We start from the raw sequence: 26,930 nt of genomic DNA, 5'->3' as shown, positions 1-26,930 counted from the left end.
TGCTATTTATTTTGTCTCTTACTTAGTGGAAATATTGATGTTGATGAGATTTTCTCCAAACTAAAAACCTTTTTCAACCTTTACAACTCCAATGTTGAAAATGAGAAGCTAACATTCACAAATGACACTGAAATCAATTCCAGTCCAACATCTGGTTTGAGGCGACTCCTCTGGAACCTGTTGGAGGGAAAATATCCCAGCTTCAGAAGATGTGGCTTTACCTTTACAGAGCTCTTTGGTTCCTCAGTATGAGAGTCAGGGTGAGGAGGCGCCATGTTATGAACACGAAGCGGAAGCTGCAGGATCTTCAGAACAAACAGGTCATGATGCTAGGCCTACTGATTATCCCTCTGTCTGGACACAGGATCAATATAACCAGTTTAAAAGTTAAAATGAATGGTTATATGGTAGACATGGAAAACTGGGATGCACTCCAAGCCATAATGTTCAGAATTTAAGTCTCATGGCATCTTCAAGGTGACAATATTGCAGCAAGAGCTACCCAGCTTTTATTGCTTCACAAAAGAATTCATATATATATATATATATATATATATATATATATATATATATATATATATATATATAATGACCGTATATATATAATGTAAACTACTTTCACCCCTGCTAAAGAGTCACATTGATTCTTTAGTCATGAGATTCTCTTAATCTTGAAATGTCCTAAAGGTGATAGAAGACTGACTTTGAAGTTGTCTTTATGTGTCTTTGGAGGTTAAGGTCTGAGTCCACCACTGCGCCTAGATTTCAGGCCTGTTTGCTAGTTTCTAAATGTAATAACTAAAGCTCCATGTTGACGTGTGCATGGTTGAAACGTCCGTGTAGCATTTTGTCCTTTGTTTGTTCTAGATGGTTCATTTTATGCCTTATAGAGAGGTAAAGCAAGTAGGCTACTTGTGAAATATGTGTGGGTTGCGTATGCCCTGCTTGTTCAAATGAATCACAACTAACTTCGCTACGGCATTCCTCTGCTTCCTTGGCCGACCATTATCACTAATAATCCACCTCCCACTTTCATCCTTAAATTCCTCGCTTTTCCTCTTCACGTCGCTCAATCCTCAGCGCGTCTCTGATTGGCTCGTCCATCCCGTCGTCACTCAGCAGGGGGGACAGCGGCGGGCGGATATGGAGCTCTCAGATTGGCAGAGGCAGCGCAGAGCTCCAGGTACCGCTCCTTTGTGAAAGAGAACCGGGCTGACAGAGAGCAGCAGCAGCAGCGGCGGCACAGGAGAGTGCCGCACCCTTTCTGCTCCTCCTTAGCGGATGACTGTGCGCAGGTTACACGCGCTGGAAACTCCCGGAAGCAGCAGGAAAGTGCCACTGGAGGTGACGGTGTCCGCTTTAAAGTTTTTCTCAAGAAGTAGCTGCAGAAACCGAGCGGCAGTGTAGAAACCTCCCACGCAGCAGTTTGTGTTGCATTTCGACCCACTTCTTCTTTTTTGTTGGTTTGTCTCAGTGCTCAAGAGGCGTACAGAGCCCTCAGGTGATCTCAGATGTAGGTACAGTCTGACCTACATTAAAGTTAAACAACTCCACGAAATTTGAACTGGAAGTACCTGAGGGACAAGTTCATAGTGGCAAGGAAAAGGTGAGTTAATACAAATTTTTTTTTATATATTGTTTTCATTTTCTCGTCCGAAAATTAAATTGTGGGGAGAAACTTCAGAGTGGGGTTGAATAATGCGCACGCGTAAAGCTTAATGGTGTTTGAAGGTCGATGTGCAGAACCGAGTCTGGATTTCATTACAACCTGGACATCTTCTACATCGTCTTAGCTTGCTGTCTGTTTAAGCTGCAGCAGTCAATTCATCGTATTCCACCAAAAAACACAAACAAAAAAAGACAGCTTTATCTCCTGAGATAAGACGTTTCATTTTTGGTTCTTCCTTTTCCCGGATGACTCTTGTACATTCCGCCAAAAGACAACACAGCGAGCTGTGTTGTCTTTTGGCGGAAGACAACACAGATCCCGGTCTTTCTGGTTGAGAAAGACCGGGATCTGTGCACTGTAAAAACTTTTATTAAAGTTATCAAACGAATTTGTTTAAATTAAGCAAATTTATCTCAGACATTTTGTATTATTATCATGAGGATTCTTACAGGATTAACTAATTTAGTTTAATAAAAAAAATGCTGACTAAACGTTTTGATTAGAATCTATGATGATTGAATCAACCATTAGCCTTTATCTTACGTTGTTAGAGAACTGTAAGGCTGAGCTTAATGGCCTATCAATGAAACCATTGAAGCTTAAAATAGCATCTCAAAGATGCCCCCAAAACAACATAAAATTAAAAGTTATTAGTAAAATCTCGATGGGTGAATCTCTACTTATGTTAATTGATCCTGGTTTTGGGCGCCTCCGATGGCTCTTATTTGCTAATCTCAAGACATTTCCTTTCAGAAGATTATAGGGAAAAAACTGCTGTAAATCGCACGTTTTCATAGCAGATTCTTTTCTTAAAAAATTACCAAGTGGGTAAATACTAAAACTCTGTCGCTCACAGCTCCTCTTCCTACCTGAAATAAGTTGACTTTGTGTGAACAAACTCTGCCACAGTTTGAAATGTCAGTTTGCAAAAAATAACCAACACAGCAAAAATCTGTACCTCTCCCAACATTCAAACCTAAAAGGAAAAAATAAAGCTAACTCTTTCTTCTTGTGAATAGCCACATGATATTTACTCCATAAGATCCTTGACAGGAAATGTACCTCGTTTTTATGCAACGTAACCTTGTGTCTTACTAAACAACAGCGGTAGATTAAACCACTGTGGCGGGAGAAGTCACTTATGCCTTTGTTTGTATAATTACACAATTCAACAGACGAAACCAAGCAGGGATTTCCAGTTACGTCAGTTTTCTGTCACTACAAGAGGGAATAGTCCCCAAGAGATGCCAGATGCCAGAGCCCCCCGGTGAAGATGAGCAGAGTCCGGGCCGTTCTGAGGAGCTGCAGAGAGAGCCGGCTGTCCCTGGCGCCGGATTTGCTCTGCTGCTCCTCTGCTGCTAGAGACAGGAGGAGGGAGAACATACCTGGGTGTGGCTCCTCACTTTAATGACCGGTTTGCATTCGAACTGGTGTTTACTGATCCCAGCTGGTTCATTCACACACAAATGCAGGCAGACAAACCCCACAGCCATGCAAATCCTCGGAGCCACATAAGTGACACGGTGGACTCGGCGCGGCCATAAAACGGGAACCTCAGGCACAAATAGTTTGAGCTTGAAGTGTAGGAAGAAGACGTTTCATTACTGGTATATAAAAAATAGAGGTTATACGTGAACATACGAATACATATTCAGATTGTGAGTGTTCAAACCACAGCAACATGGGGGAAGAGTAAGTAAGTGACAGGAAACGATGCGGGTGTCTGAAGTCGGGGGTTGTGAGGTATTCGCTGTGACCCTTGTTTGTTTTTTCTTCTCCTCTGAACTTCCCCATTCCTAATGCGAGGATTTTTGTCCAGCGTTCTGTGGAGAATGAAGGTAGCTTTCATGTGCAGCTGATAGGTGTTGAGTTAACAATGCTGTTGTTTTGTTTTCCCTCCATGTTGACTCTCTTTAGGTGCTGTGGGATTTCCCAGCTCACCCAGAGGACTTGTCGTTAATTTTAAAATGTCAATTTAATAGATTGAAGAAAGCCTTTTCCTCAACTCTGCTTCATTTATCTGTTTCATTTTAGAATATCCATAGTTATGACTGTGTTAATGTGGTGACTAGAATTTTGTTGAGGTGCAAGTTTTCTTTTTTTTGTTGAGGCGGAGTTTAATTTCATGGTTATCACTCAATAACATCCCTTTGCCTAATTGTGAAACTGTTTAGATTTGGCTGATATTTTTTTATTTAGGGATAATTAGTGGGGGTTTCTGCATGACAGATAACTATATTTGTAAATTAGGAGACAGTAATGGACAATATCTGTATCTGTGGATTCTATAGAGAAATGCAGTTTCTAGTTCTGGAAATTTATAGCTTTCAAACTCGATTGTGAAATTTGTTGTACATCACGGCCACTCGTCCTGACAGCTAAGATAAAGTTAGCTTACCTTAGCTTAGCTGCTAAGCTAACCTAAAACTGGTTACTAAAGTTTCACAATTTAATGCACAAACCTGTTTTGTTTAAATATGTACAAAAATAGTATGGAATTTGATACAGTATGGAACGCTAAAAAAGCTGTTTTAAATAAATGTACCAGTTACTTACACTCTTTTCTTCCTGTCAGTCACATAACTTGGACTGGTTTCTTAATCAAAAAATATTTCCCAATTGAAAATGGTTTCTTAATTGTGACCATAAAAATCTGAATCGAATGGCTGGACACTAAAAGATTCACATCCCTCATGTCTAGTGTTGAGACAGATTAATAATCCCTTGTGTTTGCGATTCTTCGTCTATAAAAACTGCTAACCTTTGACAAAGATTTCATTTGGCTTTTACTTTTTTCTCTCTCATTAGTGTTTCCCATACAACATATTTTAATATGGGACAAATATAACTCTACTACATAAACCAAAACTGTTTTTAAACAACAAACTCATGCAGCTGCATGTGGAAAAAGTATCTACACCCTTGATAAATCATCAACTAGCCAGCTTGGTTCATTTGGTTCAGTTCCACTTCGCTAAACCTCAGTTAGCTTCCTTGTTATCTTGCAGCCTGAGTGAAACGCTCGTCATCTAACTTATTGTTTTCTTTTTAAACAGAGTTTTATTTTTCTGTTCTTCCTCTGAGTTTGATTCGAAACACTTGATTGATCCCGAACATGGCTAACTTTGAGTCTTCCTCGGTGCACATGCACATTGAAAAAATGTGTTGTTGTCCTCATGAACTGGCAATGAGTAGCATGGTGCATTCATGGATCTGATAAAGGTTAGATTTTTGAGTTTGTTTTCTTAAGAACTTATTTCTCTGTGTGCTTGTACTGTATCACACAGATTATATCTCTCACCTCAGCAGCAGTGCACAGAGACTGACTGCATGACTGTCTGGTCTTTCTGTAGTGTTTAGTTTTTTTTGTCAAAGTGTAGCTGAAATATTTCACGATTTATACTTAAACAATACTTGCACAGCAATACTTTGCTGCTCGCAGACACTCTTCGTTGAATGTCGTGTGTGTGTGTGTGTGTGTTATGCATGATTTGGGGACAATGTTGAAAAATGCCACACACTGACCTAGTTTATCAGCCATTTGCTACATTGGCCTTCCTCTTGTTTTTAGCTGGTTCCTAGTGGGCCTGTATCACCATGACATTCTTTTGGACCAACGTGGAGAGAAAAACATTTTCAACAAAAAAAATTTTGCAAGAAATTTCTTCTTGCAAGAAAAACGGCAAGAAATGTGCTTTTCTTGCTGTTGCATTGTTGAATTGATTAAAGCGTAATTAAAAGCTTTAATTTGTTACGTCCAAAATTTAAATATGAGCCTCTAGCTTGGATTTTGGATTTATAAATCCAACTCTGGAGGGAGTACATGCAGCCATGAAACTCAAGAATTAAATATTCCTCTTAGTGTAGTTATTGAGTTTAAAGTTTTAATATAATGACAAGGCTTGGAAAGAGAGTGGCATCGCTTGAAACTTTAGACATGTCTGCCCAACTGAACCGTCACACCAAGCAAGGAGAGCGTGGTAATCAGAAAGGCAGCCAGAAGGCCAGTGGTACTTTGAGAGAGTTACAGAAATCCACAGTTCTTGTTTCAGGGACAGGTCACGTATTAGCTAGTCATTAGTCACTATTCTGTCCTTTTATGGAGGAGAAACAAGAAGAAAGTCATTGTTTAAGAGGAAGAAAAAAAAGGATGCGAGAAGTCCTGTTTAAAGTTTGCTGCTATTCAATGGACCACAAACATGGGGGAGTCAGGTGTTGAGACCACAGCTGAACATTTAATTCATACATTTAAATCTAATACTGTGTGTTAATTCATACCATGAGGCACTCTGAAAACACAACCACTCACACTGAAACCTAGTGGTGGCCCTATCATGCTGTGAGATCTCCTGTCAACAACGGTGGTAAATTTCCCATCTGTAGACGCTCTCTATCTCAGTCATGTCTGGCTGAGCTCCACACTGTTCTGTCTTGAATGAGCTCAATAGACTACAGTTTTAACAAAGTCTGTCGCAATAAACCATAAATTAATCACGATAAATTAAAGCGAGCTTTGTCTTTTCCACTCTGATTACTGAGTGGAAAAGACTCCAATTTTGTTTGGAGACTTAATAATCGATTTCAGTTGTGTATCAGCTTTTATTTGGTTTTGGTTGTTTTTATTTTGTAGATTTAAAATGTCTTGCAGTTGCAGTGTGGAGCGTTCTGCACAAAATCTTTGAGAAGGGGAACTTGCATTATTATGCCATGATCAATATATTACTTGAAAATGGTCTTAAAACAACAATAGTATTGTTTATCGCAATATTTTATCACCGAGTAAAATTTGTAATCTTGACAGGCCTAGCTGTAACACGACCAAAGTTGGAAACGTGTTGAGAGGCTGCAAGGAGCTCAGGAAACCACATGCAGCAGCTTTCTATTAATATACTTTTTTAAAATAAGTGCATCAATATAAATAAATTCAATAATGACTCTTACCTTTATTGTGGCTTGACCTCCAGCTAATACTGTAACTGATAATGCAATAACACTCTGGCTGTTTGCACGACAAACCAATTTCGCTTGCTGTGCTTGTTTTTATGAAACACAATGTCTTCAACTTCAACAGTTTAGCTGTTCAAGTTATATTACATATCTGAAATTTAGCTTCCCCTTTTATGCTCTCACACTTATTCTCTGACAGTAAAGATAGAGTATATGATTCATGCTTTCTTGCGTTTAGGGTCACTTCTGCTAAATTAAGAGCTAGGATTGTTCTATTTACCGCAGTGTCCCTCTAAATGGAGTTCATTACCCTATCTGGTCTAGAAGGTCACAGTGAACTTTGAGAGCCAAAATATCTTCTAGCATCAGGACCGTGTGTGTGTACCATGCATTTAATAGCTTGTGGGGACCATTTTCCTGACATGTATTACGTTGTGGGGACCGAGTTCACAAGGAACAGTGGGAAATGCTGTTTTTGGTTTAGGTTAGGATTATGGTGTGAACTGAGTTTTGGTTAAGGTTAGGCATGTAATGGAAAGAGTTGGGCTGTAGAAATGAATGGAAGTCAATGGAAAGTCCCCACAAAGATAACGTGACAAACGTGTGTGTGAGTGAAAGCTGCTCTGTGTTGAAAAAATGGAATTAATTAATGAAAAATCTTTTGTCTTTCCTCATTTTATGAGCCCTTCTCATGTCGTCAGCTTTATAATTTAAGTTAGATGGTTATGGGATCAGCTGAAAGCTAAGGATCAGGATTGCCTTAAGCTACAGAAACAAAAATCAAAGTATCTAGCATGAGCTGAACTAACATTATGTTGTTGTAGTAAGTGAGATGTGAGTTTGATCCGTTATTTCAGATCTCATACATCTTTGAGAATGCTGGTTACATAAGAGCAGCTTGAATGACAGCGGTTTGGTTGGTGCTTCCTCTTCTGGCTGCTGCTGCAGACTTCTACAATCTGCAGTCATGCTTTTGTTTTGCTGAAATACTCTGATTTTCATTTGGCTCAGTAAGACGACAAACAGGACTTTGAGTCCTGCAAACACAGCAGGACTTTTTTTGTCAGAGGTTTCCTGTTGTGCAAATGTACGTACACAGTTAATAACTGACTTTCTTGCAGATGCATTGATATTTGTAGACTGTACTAAAATGGTAATCTGTTATTTTGCAAGTACAGCTGTTGTACAGCAGATATTCAAGTTATGGTGCTTACTTTCCTATTATCAGTTCATAATAGGACGATGAACTGATAAATGTTGACCATGGAGAAGGTAAAAGGCCTTTTGGCATGTGAGGGCTCAGATTCTTTCTCTTTTTGCTGGTAGGCACTGAGATTTCTTAAAGCTTGTTATTACTGGCTCTGCCACTTCATGCTGACAGCAACACTCTTCGGAGTGCATGCTGCTACAGCAGGAAGAAGACTAAAGGTTGGTAGTTTTCAGTTTTTAGGGGAGTAAAAGGTTATTTAAAAAAAAAAGATGTTTTCATTGATAATTCTGTAGTTCATGCAAAGAGAGAGCAGCTGATAAAAGAAGGATTGAATGGAGGATGATAGAGTTGCGATGTTTTGAAGCTTTTAAATTCTGATATGAAACATGATAGATGTGGAAATGTTGGCTGACTTTTGGTAATATGAGATAGCTTTTGGGTTTTGTCCTGAAAACACACATAAAAACGTTAGTTTTAAATTTCTGTAATGCTTAAAAGCTGTTTGGAACGTGAGAGCAATAAGAACGTCATAAATGTATCAAGATAAGTGATAGACAATACAATTACTCTGTATTAACAATAACAATAACTCATGGATATTAAAGATTCAATATTTTAGAAAGTAATCATTGGTAGGAATAAAAAACTAAAAACAGATGTATGAAATCCTTACTATATTTAAAAGGACACCAAACAACTGCACATGGTACGGGGGGCGAGTAAGGTCAATAACAAACAGCTGCAGCTCACAAGAAGAATAAGACTAAACTCTACACCTACAGTTGTCTCCAAAAACCGTAGCGATGTCACAATGTGCCAGTCACAGAGTTGAAAAAGTAACATCCAGGAAACGCTATTGTCACCCGGTTTCATCCACATTTTCATCAGTAAAAAGCCCAAGGAGTTGGAAGAAATAATAATAATTTAAAGCAAAAGATCTGATTAACGCCGTAGAGATGCAGCCCTGTTTAGACTCTGGAAAAAGACAACCAAGTGGGCAAAGGTTATCCAGTACGCAGCTACTGTCTACAGTTGTTTGTGTGCCGATGGTAGTGAGGTGATGACAAACGTCATAATAAGTAAATCGCTGAAATGAGAAGAATCCATTGTATTGTATAAGAATACAATGGATCGCCATTCCGGGAATGTGTACCCCAGATTGTTCGTAGACATCTTCTCCATCTACGAACGATCTTTTGGTCTGTATTCTTGTAAATTCATCCCACTTCACACACAGAGAAAGTTCAGGAAAGTGCTGTCTCTCCTGCCATATTTCTTGCCATTGACTTCCTCCCGCACGTTTCTGCAAGAGATTATTGCCATTTCTGCTCAAAGTGGTTACCTCAGATAAGAAAGCTATAGCAATGCATTTCCTGAAACATGCATAGGTTTATCTTTTATTTTCTAGACATATTTAATCAACAGCGCAAGAGTAAAGACTTTAAGGGTTTCTGCAGGTTTGGTAGGTTCAGTTCGAGACCTCAAACCATGATGAAGGAGCTTGTTCTCTCCAAGGTATGATATATGGAGAATATACTGTCAGCATGTGCAATACTCATACCACAAGCAATTGTTTGGTGTGCTATAGCTGTAGTCTAGGGGAATTAGGGAAAAATTTTCTTTTGCGTTCCCTCGCAATAATCTACTGATAAATTATGTGGCATAATTGAATACTGTAACCTTTCTTACAGTGACCGCTGTACTTTCTGCCTTAATACAAGATTATGTAAGGTTTTTCCATGTATGTTAATATCTCCATGTGAAATATCTGATGTTTTACATGTTTTTCTTTAGAATACAAAGGCACCACAAACCTGTAATATTAACAGAAACTTTCTGTAAGTAGGAAAGAAATAAAAATACATCCTAATTTGGATAATTTCTGAGTTATTATCACGGGGTAATAAGTCATCTGACAGTTTTGATTGTGTCTCTGTTGGGTTTGTTGACTGAATGGTTTAAAGCAGTGGTCCCCAACCTTTTTAGTACAGCGGACCGGTCAACCCTTCGTAAATTTCCTGCGGACTGAGGGGCACGTTGTAAGGATCGAGAGACAAATAACATTGTTTCTTATGATGGGGAAGGGGGTAGGAGGGATGCATGCGTTGTGAAGATCGACACCAATGCTGTTGTTTCTTACGATGGGGGAGGGGGTAGGAGGGATGCACGCGCTGTGAAGATCGACACCAACGCCGTTGTTTCTTACTCATTCTGCTGCATGTTGGCGCGCAAAACATAACAGACAGCATCCGGTTTAGGATTTTCAAAATAAAAGCTCCTCCAGACTCAATACATAGAACGGCCATATTTAATTATTTCTTGCGCGGACCGGTACCGGGCCGTGGATGGGGACCACTGGTTTAAAGGGCTGCTTTCAGTGCCGGTCCATCTTATAATTAACAGACATAAACATGCACCATAAACCCTAACCCTAACTAAAACTTAATTCACATCTTGCCTCTAAACGTTACCCCAGAATCAAAGCAATGAGTCCATCATATTAGGACTGGGCTTTGGTCCCGATACAACTTGGTCAGTAAGTTGTAAGGTCCCACCAAAACTTAGACCAAACCTACGCCCTTGGTTTTCAGACCTGTTCCTGTTTCAGACTTATAAGTTACAGGAGCATTGTTAAAATTATTTGAAGCCACAGAATCAGCCCAGTACAGTTTCACATTCTCAGGTGAGAGACTCACTTGGTATAAAGTTAATTTTACACCGAAGATAAATTAGTTTAATCAAAGCACGTTATGAATATGTGTTCATGTACTCCATCTTAAGTCCAGAGCATACTGTTTTTTTAACTTTTACTACTTGATGATATGCCTATATTTAGAGCCCTCTATGCAAACTGCTACAGCCTTGCATTTTTCATGCTAATGTAATATTGAGCCAGACAGTGGAAGATCTGACAGCGTAAGAAGCCGGCATTGCTACTCAAGCTTTTTCCTTTCACCAGCTAAAACATGCCTAGCTGCTATGTGGCACCAAGGAATGCGCTGATCTTATCTAGTAATTGTACTGCATCCAGATTTCATTGCACTTTTTGCTTTTGTTTTTAAATTGCTAAAGCCAAGTACTCACCTTTTCTTCTGTGCTGCTGAAGAAACAGAAGATTTACACATGGTCTGAATCTCTGAAATAAAGTACCAGAGCCAACAGAAATCAGTTTGTCTCCCACTTATCTGACCAGCACATATGCTTAGTTAATGATGTGTAATTTTCTGTGGATCCTTCTTCTGTGTCCTGCGATGCAGAGGTGGATTAGGACCACTGAGAAAAAACTCTGATTCTGATTTCTGAGAAAAAAAAGTCTAAATTTTTTTAATTTTTTTTATTTTCAGTGGCCCTAATCTTCTTTCATACACTGAAGTTTACTGAGATTCTGCTCTGTATTTTTTTTAAATGTTGAAGTTATTTCACTCCTGAGACAGCTTTCATGTTACATGCATTTTTTTGTAATGTTTCAATCTCATCCCACCCTTTTAGTCTCCTCATTTCTTTCTGTTTTTGATTTGACGCTTCTTTCCACACACCCTTGGTTAAGGAAGCTGATCACTAAAGATTCCTCCCTGCGGGTGTGTGTGTGTGTGTGTGTGTGTGTGTGTGTGTGTGTGTGTGTGTGTGTGTGTTTGTCTGTAATACCTTGTGGGGACCATTTTCCTGACACTATCTTGTGGGGACCCACTGCTCTTTATGGGGACCGAAGCCTGGTCCCCAGAAGGAGCAGTAGGAACCCTCAGGGGGAAACAATGTGTGTGAATTGAGTTTTGGTTAGGGATAGGGTTAGGTTGTAATGGATAGGGTTATAGTAATGGTAAGGTTTAGGCTGTAGAAATGAATGTAAGTCAATGGAAAGTCCCCACGAAGATAGCCACGCAAACGTGTGTGTGTGCATGTGTGCGTTTGTGTGCATGTGTGCGTTTGTGTGTATGCTGCATACTGAATGTTTGGATTGAGATGGAGTTACATAGTTGGATTGCGTAATTGCGAGGCGTATCTCAGGATGCTTGGAGCTGCTCTGCTGTTCCCACTGCCAAGCGGGCTGAGCTTGGATCTGAGGGCGCTGCTTTGGGTGTCATGGGAGATTGAAAAGTAATGTCAGATGATGTTCGTGACTCTAAATGCAAGTTTACCGTAAACAGAAGATTACAGCGAGTTCCGGGTCTCAGAGTGGAGATGGAGTTCTGCTCGGAACTGTGGCGTGTTCCCTGAATAGCATCCATGAAGTTTAGTTTGTGTTTGTCTTTTTTCTGTTAGGCTCACGCTAGAATGAGATTATCTCACTGTGAAAAATGTTGTGTAAGATGGAACATGGTATTTGTGCAAAAAATGTCAAAGTTGTATCCCATGATCAAATTTATTTTTTAAGAGATAAGCAACAATTAGATTTACTGCTTCAAAAATAAGCTATGTGTGACAAACAGACAAAAAGAAAAAAAATAGGATTTCACAGTTAATATTAGTTAGTAATTTGAACCGGAAAATAATTGACTCAGAATTTTATAACCTAAAAGATTTACGAGATGAGCTTATCAGGCAAACTGCTAAATCACAATGAAACTTCTCCATTATTTATCCGTCATAGTTGGGTGTCCATGACAAGCCTTGATAACAACACATTTCCATTTGTTTATGGATATGAAAAATTTAATAAAGAAGTATGGTTTCCTCTGGTAAAAAAAAACAACAAAAAAACAAAACTCTGTTCATGTTAGAATAGAATTCAACTTTATTGTCATTACACACTTTCCAATACAAAGCAACGAAATGCAGTTGAGGATTTTATAATTTTTGACCTTTGTTTATACTTTAAGCATTTCTGTTGTACCCATTATAAAGACATTAAAGATACAATTCTACTGATTTAACTGCTATTTTAGAGTCAATGTACTAAATACATTAGTGTTAAAGTTTGTTTTATAAATAATGCTTCTGGTTGTCTTTCTAATGTTTTTTTTTTTCTTTGCAGACTTCCCTGATGGTGTTGGAAACGCCTTAACAGGTGACGGCTTGGGACTTTGGATCTTTTTAGTCGGCCTTCCAACTCATGGCAAGCCGACCTCCAACCTGCCGAAGAACACAGCTGTAAACGCCGCCACAATCTTTAGGCTTCTATTGCCTGTCAACAAAGCGTCCATCTTTTTCAAGTCTTCTCTTGACGCCATGTCCAGCAAAGATTCTAGCGTCGCCATATGTTACTATAACGAAAGTGTGAAATTTTTTTACAATAATAGCAACAAGACAATTGCTGACGTCTGGCGCACACAGGACTATGCGGTTGTCTCTTTGGGACTGTTTGTTTGCTTTATAGTTATCTTTTCAAACCTTTTGGTTATATTGGCCATTTTCAAAAACCGACGCTTTCACTTCCCCATCTACTACCTCCTGGGTAATCTGGCTGTTTCAGACTTGTTCTCAGGTAATGTCATTTTAGTTCTTCTCTCGTATGATTTCATTGGAATAACTAGTTATTGTGAATTTTATGCAAGCCCAGGTGAAATGCATTGAATTTAGTTAAATGTCTGCTTTTCCTATAGTACTGCACTCTTTATTTCGTAATTTATCTTCCATAATTGACTTCTTTATAATCACACCTTAATAGATTATTAATGCTGGAGGTAATTTATAAATTGTTGGATAAAACACCACTGATCTTTCTATTTGTATATCTCGTCAAAGAAACTTTCACAAAGTAACAGGCGGCATCATCAGAACTAAAAAAAACGAGTCAGATTGTAACATGTATTATTGGGACAGTATAGTAAATAATTATATTTATACAGTTAACTGAATGTGTGTCATTAATATTTTCTTTAAATTTCATCTGATGGAAATGTGAAGAAAATGTACATTTGAAATGTTTTTAACATTTCAAATTGCTTAGACGTTTTAAACAAACACTTCAAATTGTTTAAATGTTTTAAACAAAGTTTACAAATTTATCATGTTTTCCCTGACTACAATAGACACACTTAATTTTGAAATTAAAAGGCAAATTAAAAGAAAATTGCATTTAATTTTAAGTTTTTATCAGCATAGTAAATCATTGCATTTAAGTGCATTAAGGTGAACTAAATGCAAAAAATAAAAATAACAAAGGAATTAATGGGTATGAGCAGCCAAAAGGTGACATTTTGTCATATGTTGACATCAAATGTCAATATATGACAAAATGTCCACTTAAAACAAAAAAAGTTGTGGGAAATTTTATTCTACAAAACGGTAAAGTTTCTACATTGTACAGGAGGAAATTAAGTGAAATGCTTGATTTCAGTGTTTTGTGAAATAGAGGAGACTGGGGTAAGATGAGCCATTTTTTATATTTACTTCAATGTGACCATAGTTTGTATGGTTGCATTGAAATATATCTGCATATATTTCAGACTGATGTGCATCTCTTCAATCAGTCGGAACGAGTGTAAACATAAGTGTTTAGATAAAACTGCATTTCCACTAAGAGTTGTCTGATGACTCGACGTACACCCTCCATGTTTTCAAGTGTGTTTGGGAAGTGAACGTTAATGTTTAGAGGGGGAAAGAAAACACTAGAACTAAATCCTTGTTTTGGAATCATCGTTTACCCCAAACCTACCATTTCTACTTTGTGCCCACACTTAAAATGCTACACATGAGCTACAGTACCCCATGTCCTCTATCAATCATGGCACAATTGATATATAAAAGAAATGAAACGTATGTGTAACCACTTTAACCATGAGGTTCTTACCACGCCACGCATTTAATTAAATGATCAGTTATTTAGTCACATAATAATTTTTTTTTAAATCATTTTCTAGAAACAAGACTTGACTTACTTCAGGCTCTCCTACCCTGTAGTGTAAATCCTCTTCTCCACTAGTGTAACTTTAAATTTACTCAGTAACATTTACTTAAGTAAATGAATTCTAGAGTGCCTGTGAAAAGCACTTACCCTATTTGATAACATTGAACGGTTTTGGTTGTGAATCATTTTTTGGCAAAATATTTGCAAAAGCAACATTTAAGGTGGTGAATTGGTTTTATAGACACTGTGTGTTCACTAACTTTTGTAAGGCTGACTGGTAAATTCTTGCTCTGGTAATAAAAGAAAAGACATAAGTAAATCTATACATGCTTGTTCCTGCATGACTTGGGTCACTGACCTAACCACTAGTGACATGACTTATCTTTAAAATTCATTTAAGTGTTTATCTCTGAGTAACAAGGAACTAACGCTACTGGGTAAAGGTACAACGTATCCAGGCACAGCTGACACCTGTTGAACCGGTTGGGAATTTGCCTCAGAGCCATTTTGTTGTCGTTAACGTTTGTCACACCAGGGACACAGGAGTGTCTGGATGCTGTCACATCTGCAGTGATAAATTTGGTCTTCAAAAGCGATAACCATATTTGGGTTGTGATTAGTAATTTCTTACAAATTTCCTCCTCAGGCGTTGCCTACCTCCACTTGATGTTTCACACTGGCCCTTGGACCATAAATCTATCTCAGTACCAGTGGTTTGTTCGCCAAGGGCTAATCGACACCAGCCTCACGGCCTCCGTCCTCAATCTCCTTGCTGTTGCCATGGAGCGACACCAGACCATCTTCAACATGCAGCTGCACAGCAAGATGAGCAAGCGGCGGGTTTTCATCATCATATTTTCCATCTGGATGGTGTCGATTATTATGGGCCTTTTTCCCACCATGGGATGGAACTGTCTGTGCGACCTGGAGAAGTGCTCCACTATGGCGCCGCTCTACAGTCGCAGTTTCCTGGTGTTCTGGGCGCTCATCAACTTGATTACTTTCTCCATAATGGTGGCCATCTACACCCGGATCTTCTTTTATGTGAGGCACAAGAGCAGGCAGATGTCTGAACACACAACCGCGACCAGACACAAAGAGACTGTTCTCGGCTTGATGAAGACCGTTTCAATGATCCTAGGTAAGTCAGAAACGCATGGTAAATGTCTTCAAACTGAACTCAGAATTTTGTAAAATTATCTTTGAAATAGTGATTATTTCATCCAGTTACTTGGTTTTCTTGGATACACATGAGTATTAAATAAAAGCTGCATTCCAGTTACCTGGAAAGACGTATGGCTCTCACATTTTCAGTGCTCCTTCTGAGAACAGAAAATAATTGCACTGCTTTATAAATGCCTTTACATGTCTGTGCTTGTCAGGGCAATCGTTGCTTCCCCAACATACCTGCATTCACTCCTTTCCTCTCACTCAGCTCTTATTTTTTGTTGCCTTTCCCTTACTTATTTATTTTTCTTCCAAATTTTCCCTGCCTCCTTTGCCGCTCCTCAAGAGCCATTGAATTCATTGAATTCCTTAAATTTTTAAAAAGTGTTACAAGCCTTTGTCCTGTCACTCAGCAGCCGATTGACCTGTAAACTCTTGAGCGCGACCGGGCCAGAATCTGCAAGCATAATTCCAGTTCTGTTTTCAAAAGAGGCTTGGACAAGCCTTGGCTTGTAGTCCACTCCATGCATGTGTACTTTCAACTTTGAATAATTTGCATTTAAAATTTACTTAATTGGTGTCTTAAAGCTGCAGTAGGAGACGGAGATTTTAGCTTAAACTTAGAGGATAGAGCCAGGTGACTGTGACCACTGGGGGTTTGTTTGGCTTTCTAAGGAATGCATATGTTTAGTGTCCCAGTGCTTACTACCACATTCTTTTACCATTTCTGTCCAGTTTGCATATATTAGTGCTCAGTGTGCCGCATGTGTGCACATTCCTGAGATCCCTAATCAAGTATTATGATAATAAAACCTGATCATACAGACTAAACCCATTCCACAAGCCGGCATGTTCTGCATCTCTCGGCCTGTTGGTCCGCTGTGAGTCCTAGCAACGTCTTCACCTTCTCTTCAGGATAACTTTTGTAGATTTTTTATTATTATTTTTTTTTTTTAAGTTGAGGGTCTTCTAACATCTTTCATTTCTCCTCAACAGGCCTCTTCGTGCTCTGCTGGACCCCGGGCCTCGTTCTGCTGATGCTTGACGGTCTCGATTGCGAAAAATGTAGAGTGCTGCTATACGAGAAGTACTTCCTGGTGCTGGCCGAGTGCAATTCTTTCGTCAACCCAATCGTCTACTGCTTCAGGGACAAAGACATGAGGAAAACCTTCAGGGAGCTGCTGTGCTGCCTGTGCGGCCGGGGCCAGAGCCCGTCTAATAATGACTTTACCACCCTCGAGGTAATGTCTGAAACCACCGAAGATGACCACACCAATCACAAACAGAAAAACTATTCAAAATAAAGACTGTTTTTGTTTTCAAGTCAGACACCTTAGCCGAGCGCTGCTAGTAACATTTGGGCAGTTTGATTGTGTCTTAGCCCATTTTACTGAAAAATCTAAACACTAAAGTAGAAATGTCCAAGGACAGCTGGAGTACAAGCAAAGAAACCTAGCCTTTACACTAAGTCTTTACACTAAATGACTTTAATAACTTAAGAACTTTTAGATTAGGGGCAATAGAATGAAGTCCTGACTTCCAAAAACCCAACCAAACTGAAATAACCTGTTAATTTGAACAATAAGAAGCAGATGCTAACGTTACCATTGTTAGCAACTAACCAATTTTTAGTTCTAGCAAATTTGTGTTTTATTGTTTGTTTAGAAGGGAGTTTGTAGAAAGTATCTGGTCTGAATAGCCATCCAGTATAAACGGTAATTTGCAGTTACGATTAAATTGTAAACAGGCTGATTTTTATACTACGCTTTGCCCATCGTACTGACCACTGAAATGGTTTTTCTTGCGAGCTTCGACTCATCTACACATTCATACATCAATAATCATCACGTTGCAAGAATACATGCTAAAACACGCCACAACCCCAAATTATGCCGTAAGATGACTTTTCTGTCTTTGCTGGAAACTTCATGTTTTTGGCAACATTGGGTTTAATTAACTTTAATTTTTAGTCTTCTGTCATTGCTTTTGCATCCATAGGTAGTCTGTAGATTAAGTTAGGCTTATTTTCTTCTAAATTTAGTCCAGTTGTAGTGAGTACGCTTTAGTTGAATCTTTGTAGAGTTGATTTTTGATCTGATTTGCTTTACTTTTTGTTTACCACATTTAATCTAAGATTTTCATTTTTCATTTTAAATTTTGGCTTTAGATATACATCCTAATTGCGTTCAAATAATGTTTAATCAATGGATGACTAATTACTTTTGAGCTCTTACTTTTTTTTTAAAATAGTCGATATTTACAACAGACATTTTAAAGATGTGGACTCTGATTTAAATTTAGGATATAAAGGGTTAAACATCTTGAAATGAATCTGAAAACTTTATTTGCTACGTATTTTCTTTATAAAATTACACATTAATGCAATGAATTGTTAATTTTTAACGTTTTCTTCTTTTCTTCTGAAACATCTTCGTCCACTTTTTTTTAGAGGTTGCTGCAGAGTGTTAGCTGGAGGCAAACTCTTTAATTCCAGGTTGTTTTATTTTTGTTTGTTTTTGTTTATGTTTAATCAAATAGTTGGTGTAAGCGTGCAGGATTTGGTCGTCCTCTGGTCACGTTAGTTCACTTGGACATAACCTCCACGTCGCTGACGTCATTTCCTTTTATTTTATCAGCTAAACCAGTGGTCCCCAACCTTTTTATCACCTTGGACCGGTCAAGACTTAGCTATTTTACTGTGACCCTGGGACGTGGGCGAATCGTCAGATAAGGCTTCTGCATGTTTGTGTGTAAGCTAAAGTCTAGTTCAAATCACACAATTGTACATTTTTGGCCCTGGTTTCCCTTACTGGGAGTGAGAACGCAGCCTGTTGAATGTGACAGGTAGCCAATCAGAAAACGCGGTGACGTAAGAACGGAGGGGAATCCCAGACAGTTGTCATGGCAACTGAGAGTCCGGTGGACATTGGAGGTTTTACTGGATTTTCTTCTGGAATCGGGATGTTCTGAGTGGAATCAGTTTGTGTGGCTGGACACACGAACCGATCGAACCTGTTGGACTTTTATCGGCTCTGTGCTCACAGAGGTTTGGAAAATCGACCCACAATCTTTAAATCCTTCCGTGTGAACCAAACCTAAACCTCACAAGCTCTACTCCTCTCATCTCGTCTCTCCACTGCCCTAACGCTCTCTGACTCTGGTCGCTATGGTAACGTTTACATATCTCTTCAAAATAAGATACAGATGCGCAACAAAAGCGAACATTTTACTGTTGTGAAACAAAAAAAAGTTGTTGCAACACAACTCATGACTTCTCTGCAACGAGACGGTCCCATCTGGGAGACAATGACACCCAAAGTGTTGCTTATGCACAGGGTGTTTGGTCTCTCTGTGGCGAAGCAGTTTGAAGCTTCATTGCCTCATTAACGAGTCGGTCATCATATCATGCAGAGCTTGGAATGTGGGAATCACTTACCGGGATAAATCCATTGTCCTGTCTCTCCCTGGACCTTTTCCCCTTCATAAAGAAACTTTCCAAAGACATTTGATCTGTTTCTTACTCATTTTGTTGCTTGTGGGCTCAATGTTGGACCGCATGATATAACCGAGAGAATCCGGTTAAAGGATTTTCAAAATAAGAGATCCTCCAGACTCAGATAATACATAAAACGGAAACACTTAATTATTTCTTCCGGTACCAATTGGTCCGCAGCCCGGGGGTTGGGGACCACTGAGCTAAACCACAAGAAATGGTTTTCGTCCACGAGAAATAGTTTTCGTCTGGAGGCATAAAATATTGCCAAGATTATGTTTTAGTCGCAAATTCTCTGATAAAATTGCATAAAAGCGTTTTCGACAGCGGTAACTTTAACCCTCCTGTGAGAAGGAGACGGGTGTTTCTGTTCTTTGTAAGCGAACAAAGAAACAGCCTGAAGGCTTTTCAGTTTTACCATAACTCTACTGCTGTCGCCTGGCGTTTAGCCTCGTTGTTGTGATCTGTTCATCCGCTCCGTGCACGACCCGGTCCACTTGCCTCGGCTCCGTTTTGTTCAGAACCCGAACCCATCGGCCTTTCTGTAAAGTACGTGTGGAGTTCTTGCATCTTTGTTGACTTTTGTTGATGCTGCTATGATGAGCAGGGGAGCTTGAACCAATGACAGACTGTATGGCTCAATAGGAAAACAATTATTACCCAGAACAGTTGATGTGCATCGGTAAGTAGAACAGGTTTCTCTCTGGAATCTTCTAACAGTGTTTCCGTGTCCTGACTTCATTTAATATGCCTCATTAATACTTGAAAGTAAAGTTGTACTGATTTTTTTAAGGCTGATTTAGTAACGCAATTCAGAATTTAACAAACACTTTTTTTTTTTTTGCCTTAATAGTCATTAAATGTACCGACAAAGTGACTAAGATGGCTGCTGTGGGGTTCCTGTTGTAGGAACATGCAAACATCACCTTGTTTATTTTCGGACAAGATCGGCAATAAGATCTTGGAATATCATGGAACTGTTTATATTCATTACTGCCATGATGTTTTATGACTTATTTCATAAATAAGGTTATTCATAGGAGACTTTTCTTATATTTCTTATTAAATGGAACGGCGAAGTTCTGGTGTTTCTATTTATTTTTTTTTAAATTGGCAGAATAGAGACGCACGTTTGTAATGGAAAGGCAGCTACTTAGAGTTTCTTTGAGCTTATTTTAAACGTGGAATGTCCCCTAGCCACATTTCCATCACTCCTGCAGGCGCTTCCTGCATCATGTCTGCATGTTAGAGCGCTCCGCTCTGGGGGTTTTTACCATCTCGGTGATCTTCTGTTCATCCAGCACATTCTACTGCAGATATTCAGTTACTCTGCAAGTATCGACTGGCCTCAGTAATTCACCGTCAGGATTAGTCATACGTCCTCGTAGTAATGTTTCCATCCGCACCTCTTACAGTTCACATCGACCTAATTCAATAAACGTGTTTTCTCGGGGCAGAAAAAGTCCGGAGAGACTTTGATTAGACCTTTTAAGGGGTTTACTGCTTTGTGCTCCGACCAAGCCTCCTTTTTTTTATTTATTTTTTTTTATTTTATTTGCTAAACTCACCCAAATTCCTGGAAGCATTCCGCTGCCTCATGCTAATGTTACTTAGTTGATCGTCACCACAACATTTCTGCCTCATCAGTGCAGCGTTTATGTGTGTGTGTGTGTGTGTGTGTGTGTTCTTTTGTTGTAGTGTCTTTACTTGATCCAGATGTTTACGGGGTTTTATAGCAGGTCACGCTTCTTGCCACACTTCCTCTGACTTGTTTCTCCAGCATGTGGCTTGTAAACATGCCCCCACGCAACACGAGCAGGAAAATGCAGTCGCACGTATCTCGTCCGTGTCCACATCGACGTGAGGGCGCCAGGAGAATGTTTTCGGTTTTGTTTTTATGTTTTTATTTTTTCAATGTCCAGATCATAAAGTGGAGGCTGGACAAAGAATAATACCTCTCGTCCTCCGTTCTGCTTTTGTTGGCAAGGTCTGCACTCCCTCGTGCGATTTAAAGAAAACTAGTTCATTTATGACAACCACATGTTTGTGTAGCCGCACAAAATCATTGTCTATACTTCAGTTAAATCATTAACACACACACACACACACATACTGTATATACTTTTTTTATATAGATACTTTAGTGATGGTGTTGGGATTTCATTTAATATCCATATTATTTTTGTAAAATCATTATAACTATTGAAAATAAATATCCAACATGGCTACATGTGTGTTTTTATTTCATCGTCCGCCTGCTTTGTTTGGTTAAGACTTCTTTGTTACACCTATCAATATCTCACACTGAAGTCATGCAGTTTATTGAAAAAGTTTTGAACTTTAATTTTAAGATGGTCCACATGTCCACTGTGAATCTTGGCAGTGGCAGCATCATGCAGACACCACAAAAGGCCGAGACAAACCCTAAGACACACCTCCAGAGCTCCATTTGAACCTCTCGATTAAATTTATGTCCGTGCTTTTAAAATGGCCCAGTCCAAGTCCAGATCCAAAGCGTTGTTGAGAATCTGCTGCGAAACCTTTTACGTTTGTTTCAAAGATGCTCTCCTGCCACTGTGACTGAGTTTGGCAGGTTTTGTGAAAACGAATTACCAGATTTTTTTCAGTGTCTTCATGTGCTGAGCTGGTAGAAATCCCCCGTCCAAAAAATAAAAATTTAAAAGTTTTAGCTGTAAGCGCAGTGCAGATGATTCAGCAGGGAGAGGGAAGTGTGTTGAATTCAGATGCATGACAATGTTTTGAAGTTTTCATTGGTTAAGCAAATAAAATAAATTCCATCTTGCTTTCCTTCCACGTCGCAGTTTGGCTTGACGTTAGTCTGTCACATAAAATGAACCAAAACTTCTGGTTGGTAAACTTTAACATTTGAACGTTTTTCTTTCTCTTTTTTTTTTTTTTTTGTAATGACATGCTGCAGCAAACAAACACACAATAACTTCATTATCTAATAAGAAACACTGAGGACGACCAAGAACTTTAAAATGTCTGTAATCTCTTATTGAGTCCATGTTCAACCAGTCTTAACTCGTTTCAGTCAAATTTGGTTCTGAATCCAGATGCGGTTGGATCAGTTCTAATATGTATGATTAAACTAATATTATTACAGTCCAGATTTTTTTTAAAAATCAACCATTTAATTTTGGATCATAAATAGTGATAACTGTCATAAGCTAAAGATTTATTTATTGCTCTTTGGCGCCCCCTTGTGACATAACACCCTGAACAGACTGTATTTTAAAAGAAAACGCCACTCCAGCAGTTGTGGTGTTTGTTTGTTTGTTTGGGTTGTTTGTTTGTTTTTTTCATGTCTTTCTCTTCTTGGGTTCTTCGCCTCTTTTTGCTTGTTTGGACTTGACTAACCCCCTCTCCATTGTTTTTCTTTCTTTTTCTCACCATTTCACTTCCACTCACCCTTCTGCAAACAACCTGTTATTTCTCCTCCTCCTCGTTCTTCTTCTTCTTCTTCTTCTTCTTCTTCTTCTTCGCCTCTCCTGCTGTCTGCCTGCAGGAGTCGAGGCTTCGCACCATCCGGAAGACGGTGAAGACCAACGGGACGCCTCTCATGAATCACGTGTCGGAGGATCACGCCGCCGCCTCAGACAGCTTCCACTGACACGATCTGAAACGCTCCCTGAACGGCATCTACCGATGTCCGAATGCTTTAAAAAGAAGACGGCGCGTCTCTGACCAGCAGGCGGACGTGAAATCCGAGCGATTTTTAATCATTCTTTCAATAGACTTGAACTGTTTCTGAATGCGAGCTGCACTCCGGTTTTAGAAGCACTCCACAAATCAGCACCGAGAACAGCATGACGGCGTGCAGAAGAAGTGAAAGGACTGTTACCACGGTGGCCATTTTTGAAAAAGACCAATGCAATGTAAGCCCTGCCGCACTGTGTTTTATGTGCGCGCAAAGGCTGCCACGTCAACTCGCCAACCTCTCTTCCTGTAGATTAGAAACATTATTGCTAAAGTGAAAAACGGTAGCTTAAAAATCTCTTCGATTTACGCTTTGAGACATTTAGTACTTTCATAAGTCGGAGCTCGTGTAAAAGACATTTTCATCGCAATGCAAAGAATCCAGATACAAATTGCCGGTTTATGAAAAACTTTTTTTCCCTCCATAGTTTCCCGCTTTTTCTACAAAAGGCAGCTAAATGTTTGTAGCTTAGAGATTATGATGTCTGTTTGCACCAGAGGTTATTTTATAAAGCAAGCCATTAACTGTAAATAGTTAACGTTGTAACTTATCACTTTTTTTGTGCCTAAAACTGTCTTGAAACCACTGTGGTTGTTATTAATCTGACATTGAGCCGCAGAGGAAGGACTTGTTGACACATTTTCCTTTTTACTGTTTTTATTTTACAGTTTCTTAGGAACTAGATTTGTTTTTTGTTTGTTTGTTTGTTTGTTTTTTTAATGGCTTATTGTTTTTATTTGGGAGATTTTATCAGGTCGAATCAGACTCACATATTTGTCAGATTTTAGGAGCTACATTTTTAATGTTGTTTTAACTATTTTTTTTTTTTATCCCAATGCAGCGCTTTGCAACAGTGATCACACCCTTTGAATTTTCACACATTTTATCACCTTACAAAACACAAAGTTCAATATGTTTTACTGGGGATTTTATGTGATGCATCAACACACAGTAGAGCAAAATGAAAATGGGTACAAAAAAAAACAAAAAAAGAAGTAGATTTGCATAGATTTTATGGAGCATGTTCGCTGCAGCTGTTCAATAAAGGCCTAAATGTAACTAATTGTGTGACGTTTGAAGGGAAACGGTTGGGTTTGATTTTTTTGGGGGGTGTTCAGATGAATGCCACACATCTCATATTTTACTTCCCCTGGTCACATAACGTGACTTGGTGTTGGATGCTCACACACAATCCCAGTACAATGTATACTTTTGGGTTTTAGATGGAAAAAGTTCAGCGCCTGTGGATACTGTTGCAGCGTTTTTGAGTTTTAAAAACTGTTTTTCCACGTCAGGCTGGCTCACGAAGGCCTCTGTGCGTTTTTCTTTTTCTAACAATTACCGCTGCAAGTTTTTGCTGCACAATACGTCTCTGTACTGTGAGATGATCTGTTTGTTTTGTGCCGATATCCCAGAAGCCACTCGGCTCCATGCAAAATCAAATTGATGTCGCTTTAACTTTATTTTATTTTTTTGGCATCAAGCTGTGCAGCAACCAGGATTAGAAATAAAGCAGATTACATTTAATATAAAGTGAAACTGACAGGCTAATAAGTCACAAACTTTCTAGTTTTTACCACAGCTCTCGTCGCCTTTGTTTGGTTAGTGACGATATAAATCTGTCATTAAAAGCTTTAAATACATGTTTGCCTCTTTTCTTCTAATTAAAGTTTTTTTTTTTTTTGTCTTCACTTAGCGTTGGTTTCTGACTGCCGTCTGGGTTTCACAATGTCCTTCAGCTTCTGTAGAGAGATTTTGCCTTCATGTGTTTCTTTCAGAGGAGTGACCTCTGGCTCCGCGCTGACCTCCTTTTTGTTTTCTGGAGAGAAAGTCTTTTTGATCTTGTCTCCCACTCGAGCGAGCCCCTCTCTGTCCTTCTCCTTTGGTCCTTCTGAAGTGTTTGACTCCTTCCTCTCTTTGCCGAGCGAGAGGATCTTCGTCGACTTGGGTGCCTTCTTGTCTCGTGTCGGAGGTAACCAGGCAAACTTCTTCTTGGATTTCTTGTCCTTCTTCAAGCTCTCCAGGTGAAGTTGTTTCAGAAGGCTTTTCTTTTTGCTTTTCTTCTTCTTCTTCTTCATAGTCTTCGGCAGCGCCCTCTGCAGTTCCTTAAAGGCGCTGCTAAAGGGCGACTTCTTTTTCTTTTTCCTAAGGAAGATTTTTTTCAGGGAGGAGTCGCCCATATCTGTGGAATGAAAATAAAAATCAGAGGTAAGTTGGCTTTAATAAAAGAAAAACAAACGCATTGAAATAAACATATCATGGGGATATATTAGCTTGGCCAATTAAAATCTCTCTTCACGTCTCAGACTGGACTTTCGTTCGCTTGGATTCCCGCCAAAAGAATTTCAACGAGCCAATCAGCGAATAGAAAACGTTGTGGACGATGACGTCAGCATAGACTAAACAGAACATCGATAGTTATAAACACAAATGCAACTAACAATTACAGAACATGGAACAAATAGTTTCTAATGTTAAACAAATCAAATCGGGTGCAGGTATGATTTGAGTAGTGATGGGTTTGAATTTAGTTTTGAGGATTCTATATAAATAATTGAAAGTACAATCTGGAAAATATGCTTTTGTTGTAAATGTTTGGAGGTATGAAAATATTCACGCTAAAATAAAAAATAATAATAAAGTTAGCACCATATACAAATTCTGTTTCAACGAGATCAAATAAAACATCCATTTTGGTTAAAGTAATATTCAGATTATTTAGCTGATGTTAAAAATCAGCTAAATATTAATCTGGTGTGACATTTCCCACCAGAATATTTTTGGTACAATAAAAATCGTTCTTTAAAGACGATCATTGGGTATTTGGGAGTAAATTTCCGGTTAGCTCAATAGCGTCAAATTGGTGCACTACGTCACGACCAAACGATTGGCGATTGGGTCAGATTTAAATCTCAACTGAGACCACGCCTCCAGGAAGCGATAGTGAACTCAGACCTTATGTAAGAAGCCAACAGAGTCGGATAAGGCGCTGGTTTCTTTACCGGCCTAATAATATATGTATTTGAACTAAAATCGAGAATGTTACAAGTAAAAAAACAAACAAACAAACAAACAAAAAATAATAAAACAACTTTCTAAGATTTTACATAAAGGTACACGAAGTAAACATTTAAAGCTCGCAACAGAGTGAGACAACTTTCAATTTAAGACTAAATTTACCATCCAAAGAATAGCCGCAGCGTTTGCTTAAAACAAAGCTGTTTCACATCAGCTTGTTACAGAATGATACCGACTCACCTCAGTCCGGTCGGCTTAGACCCTCCTGAGCTCAGCCTTCACGCCTGTCTGAGTCTGTTCCTACGCTCATCATCTTTAAGAATCGTTCAAAGATCCTCCCTCTCTGTATCTGGTGGAAACATCGACCACGAGACTCCCTGACTTTACTTCCTTGACGTTTCCCCGCTCACGGAGCGAGGAGAGGAATCGAGAACAAACCGGTTCCTCCGCATTCTGCAGGGCTGACGCCGCTTTCTGCTCCAAAGACACGGAAACCAAGTTTGGCCTCTAAATGGATGAGCATCTTGCATATACAGTCATGTAGAAAACTGCCAAACTGCAATGGAGAAATGTGTTTTGTTGGGATTTAATGGTACAGTGTAATGATTTATTTTGTTGTTGTTGTTGTTGTTGTTGTTGTTGTTGTTGTTGTTGTTACAAATAAAAGCATGAAAAGTGTGACATGCATTTGTGTTCGAGCCCCCTTTACTCTGATGCAAATAAATAATATAACGTCGAACCAGTTGCCTTCAATTGTACCTAATTAGTGGACAGAGTTCGTACTTTAGTTTTCATGATACATTAATCTGTTCGGTTCCACGTCGTATTAGAGCCGAACGTAGGTAGAAGAAAAAAAGAGTACATTTCCACCAGACATTTCATTAACGCCGACTTCATTAACATTAATGAAGTTCTGAC

General features: G+C 39.0%; 1 protein-coding gene across 1 annotated transcript; it reads left to right on the top strand.

Annotated features, from left to right (window-relative positions):
* Positions 1–990: 990 nt before the first annotated feature.
* Positions 991–24,637, top strand: lpar2b (lysophosphatidic acid receptor 2b). Its single transcript, XM_044114811.1, has 6 exons — positions 991–1,344; positions 1,475–1,606; positions 12,799–13,248; positions 15,260–15,754; positions 16,777–17,021; positions 22,803–24,637. Exons 3-6 carry the CDS (start codon positions 12,993–12,995, stop codon positions 22,905–22,907), a joined length of 1,101 nt encoding a protein of 366 aa, XP_043970746.1. The 5' UTR covers positions 991–1,344; positions 1,475–1,606; positions 12,799–12,992; the 3' UTR covers positions 22,908–24,637.
* The last annotated feature ends 2,293 nt before the right edge of the window (positions 24,638–26,930 follow it).

Source organism: Gambusia affinis, linkage group LG04, assembly GCF_019740435.1.
Source record: "Gambusia affinis linkage group LG04, SWU_Gaff_1.0, whole genome shotgun sequence".
Classification (NCBI taxonomy): domain Eukaryota; kingdom Metazoa; phylum Chordata; class Actinopteri; order Cyprinodontiformes; family Poeciliidae; genus Gambusia; species Gambusia affinis.
This window is presented reverse-complemented; position numbering and strand designations above follow the sequence as displayed.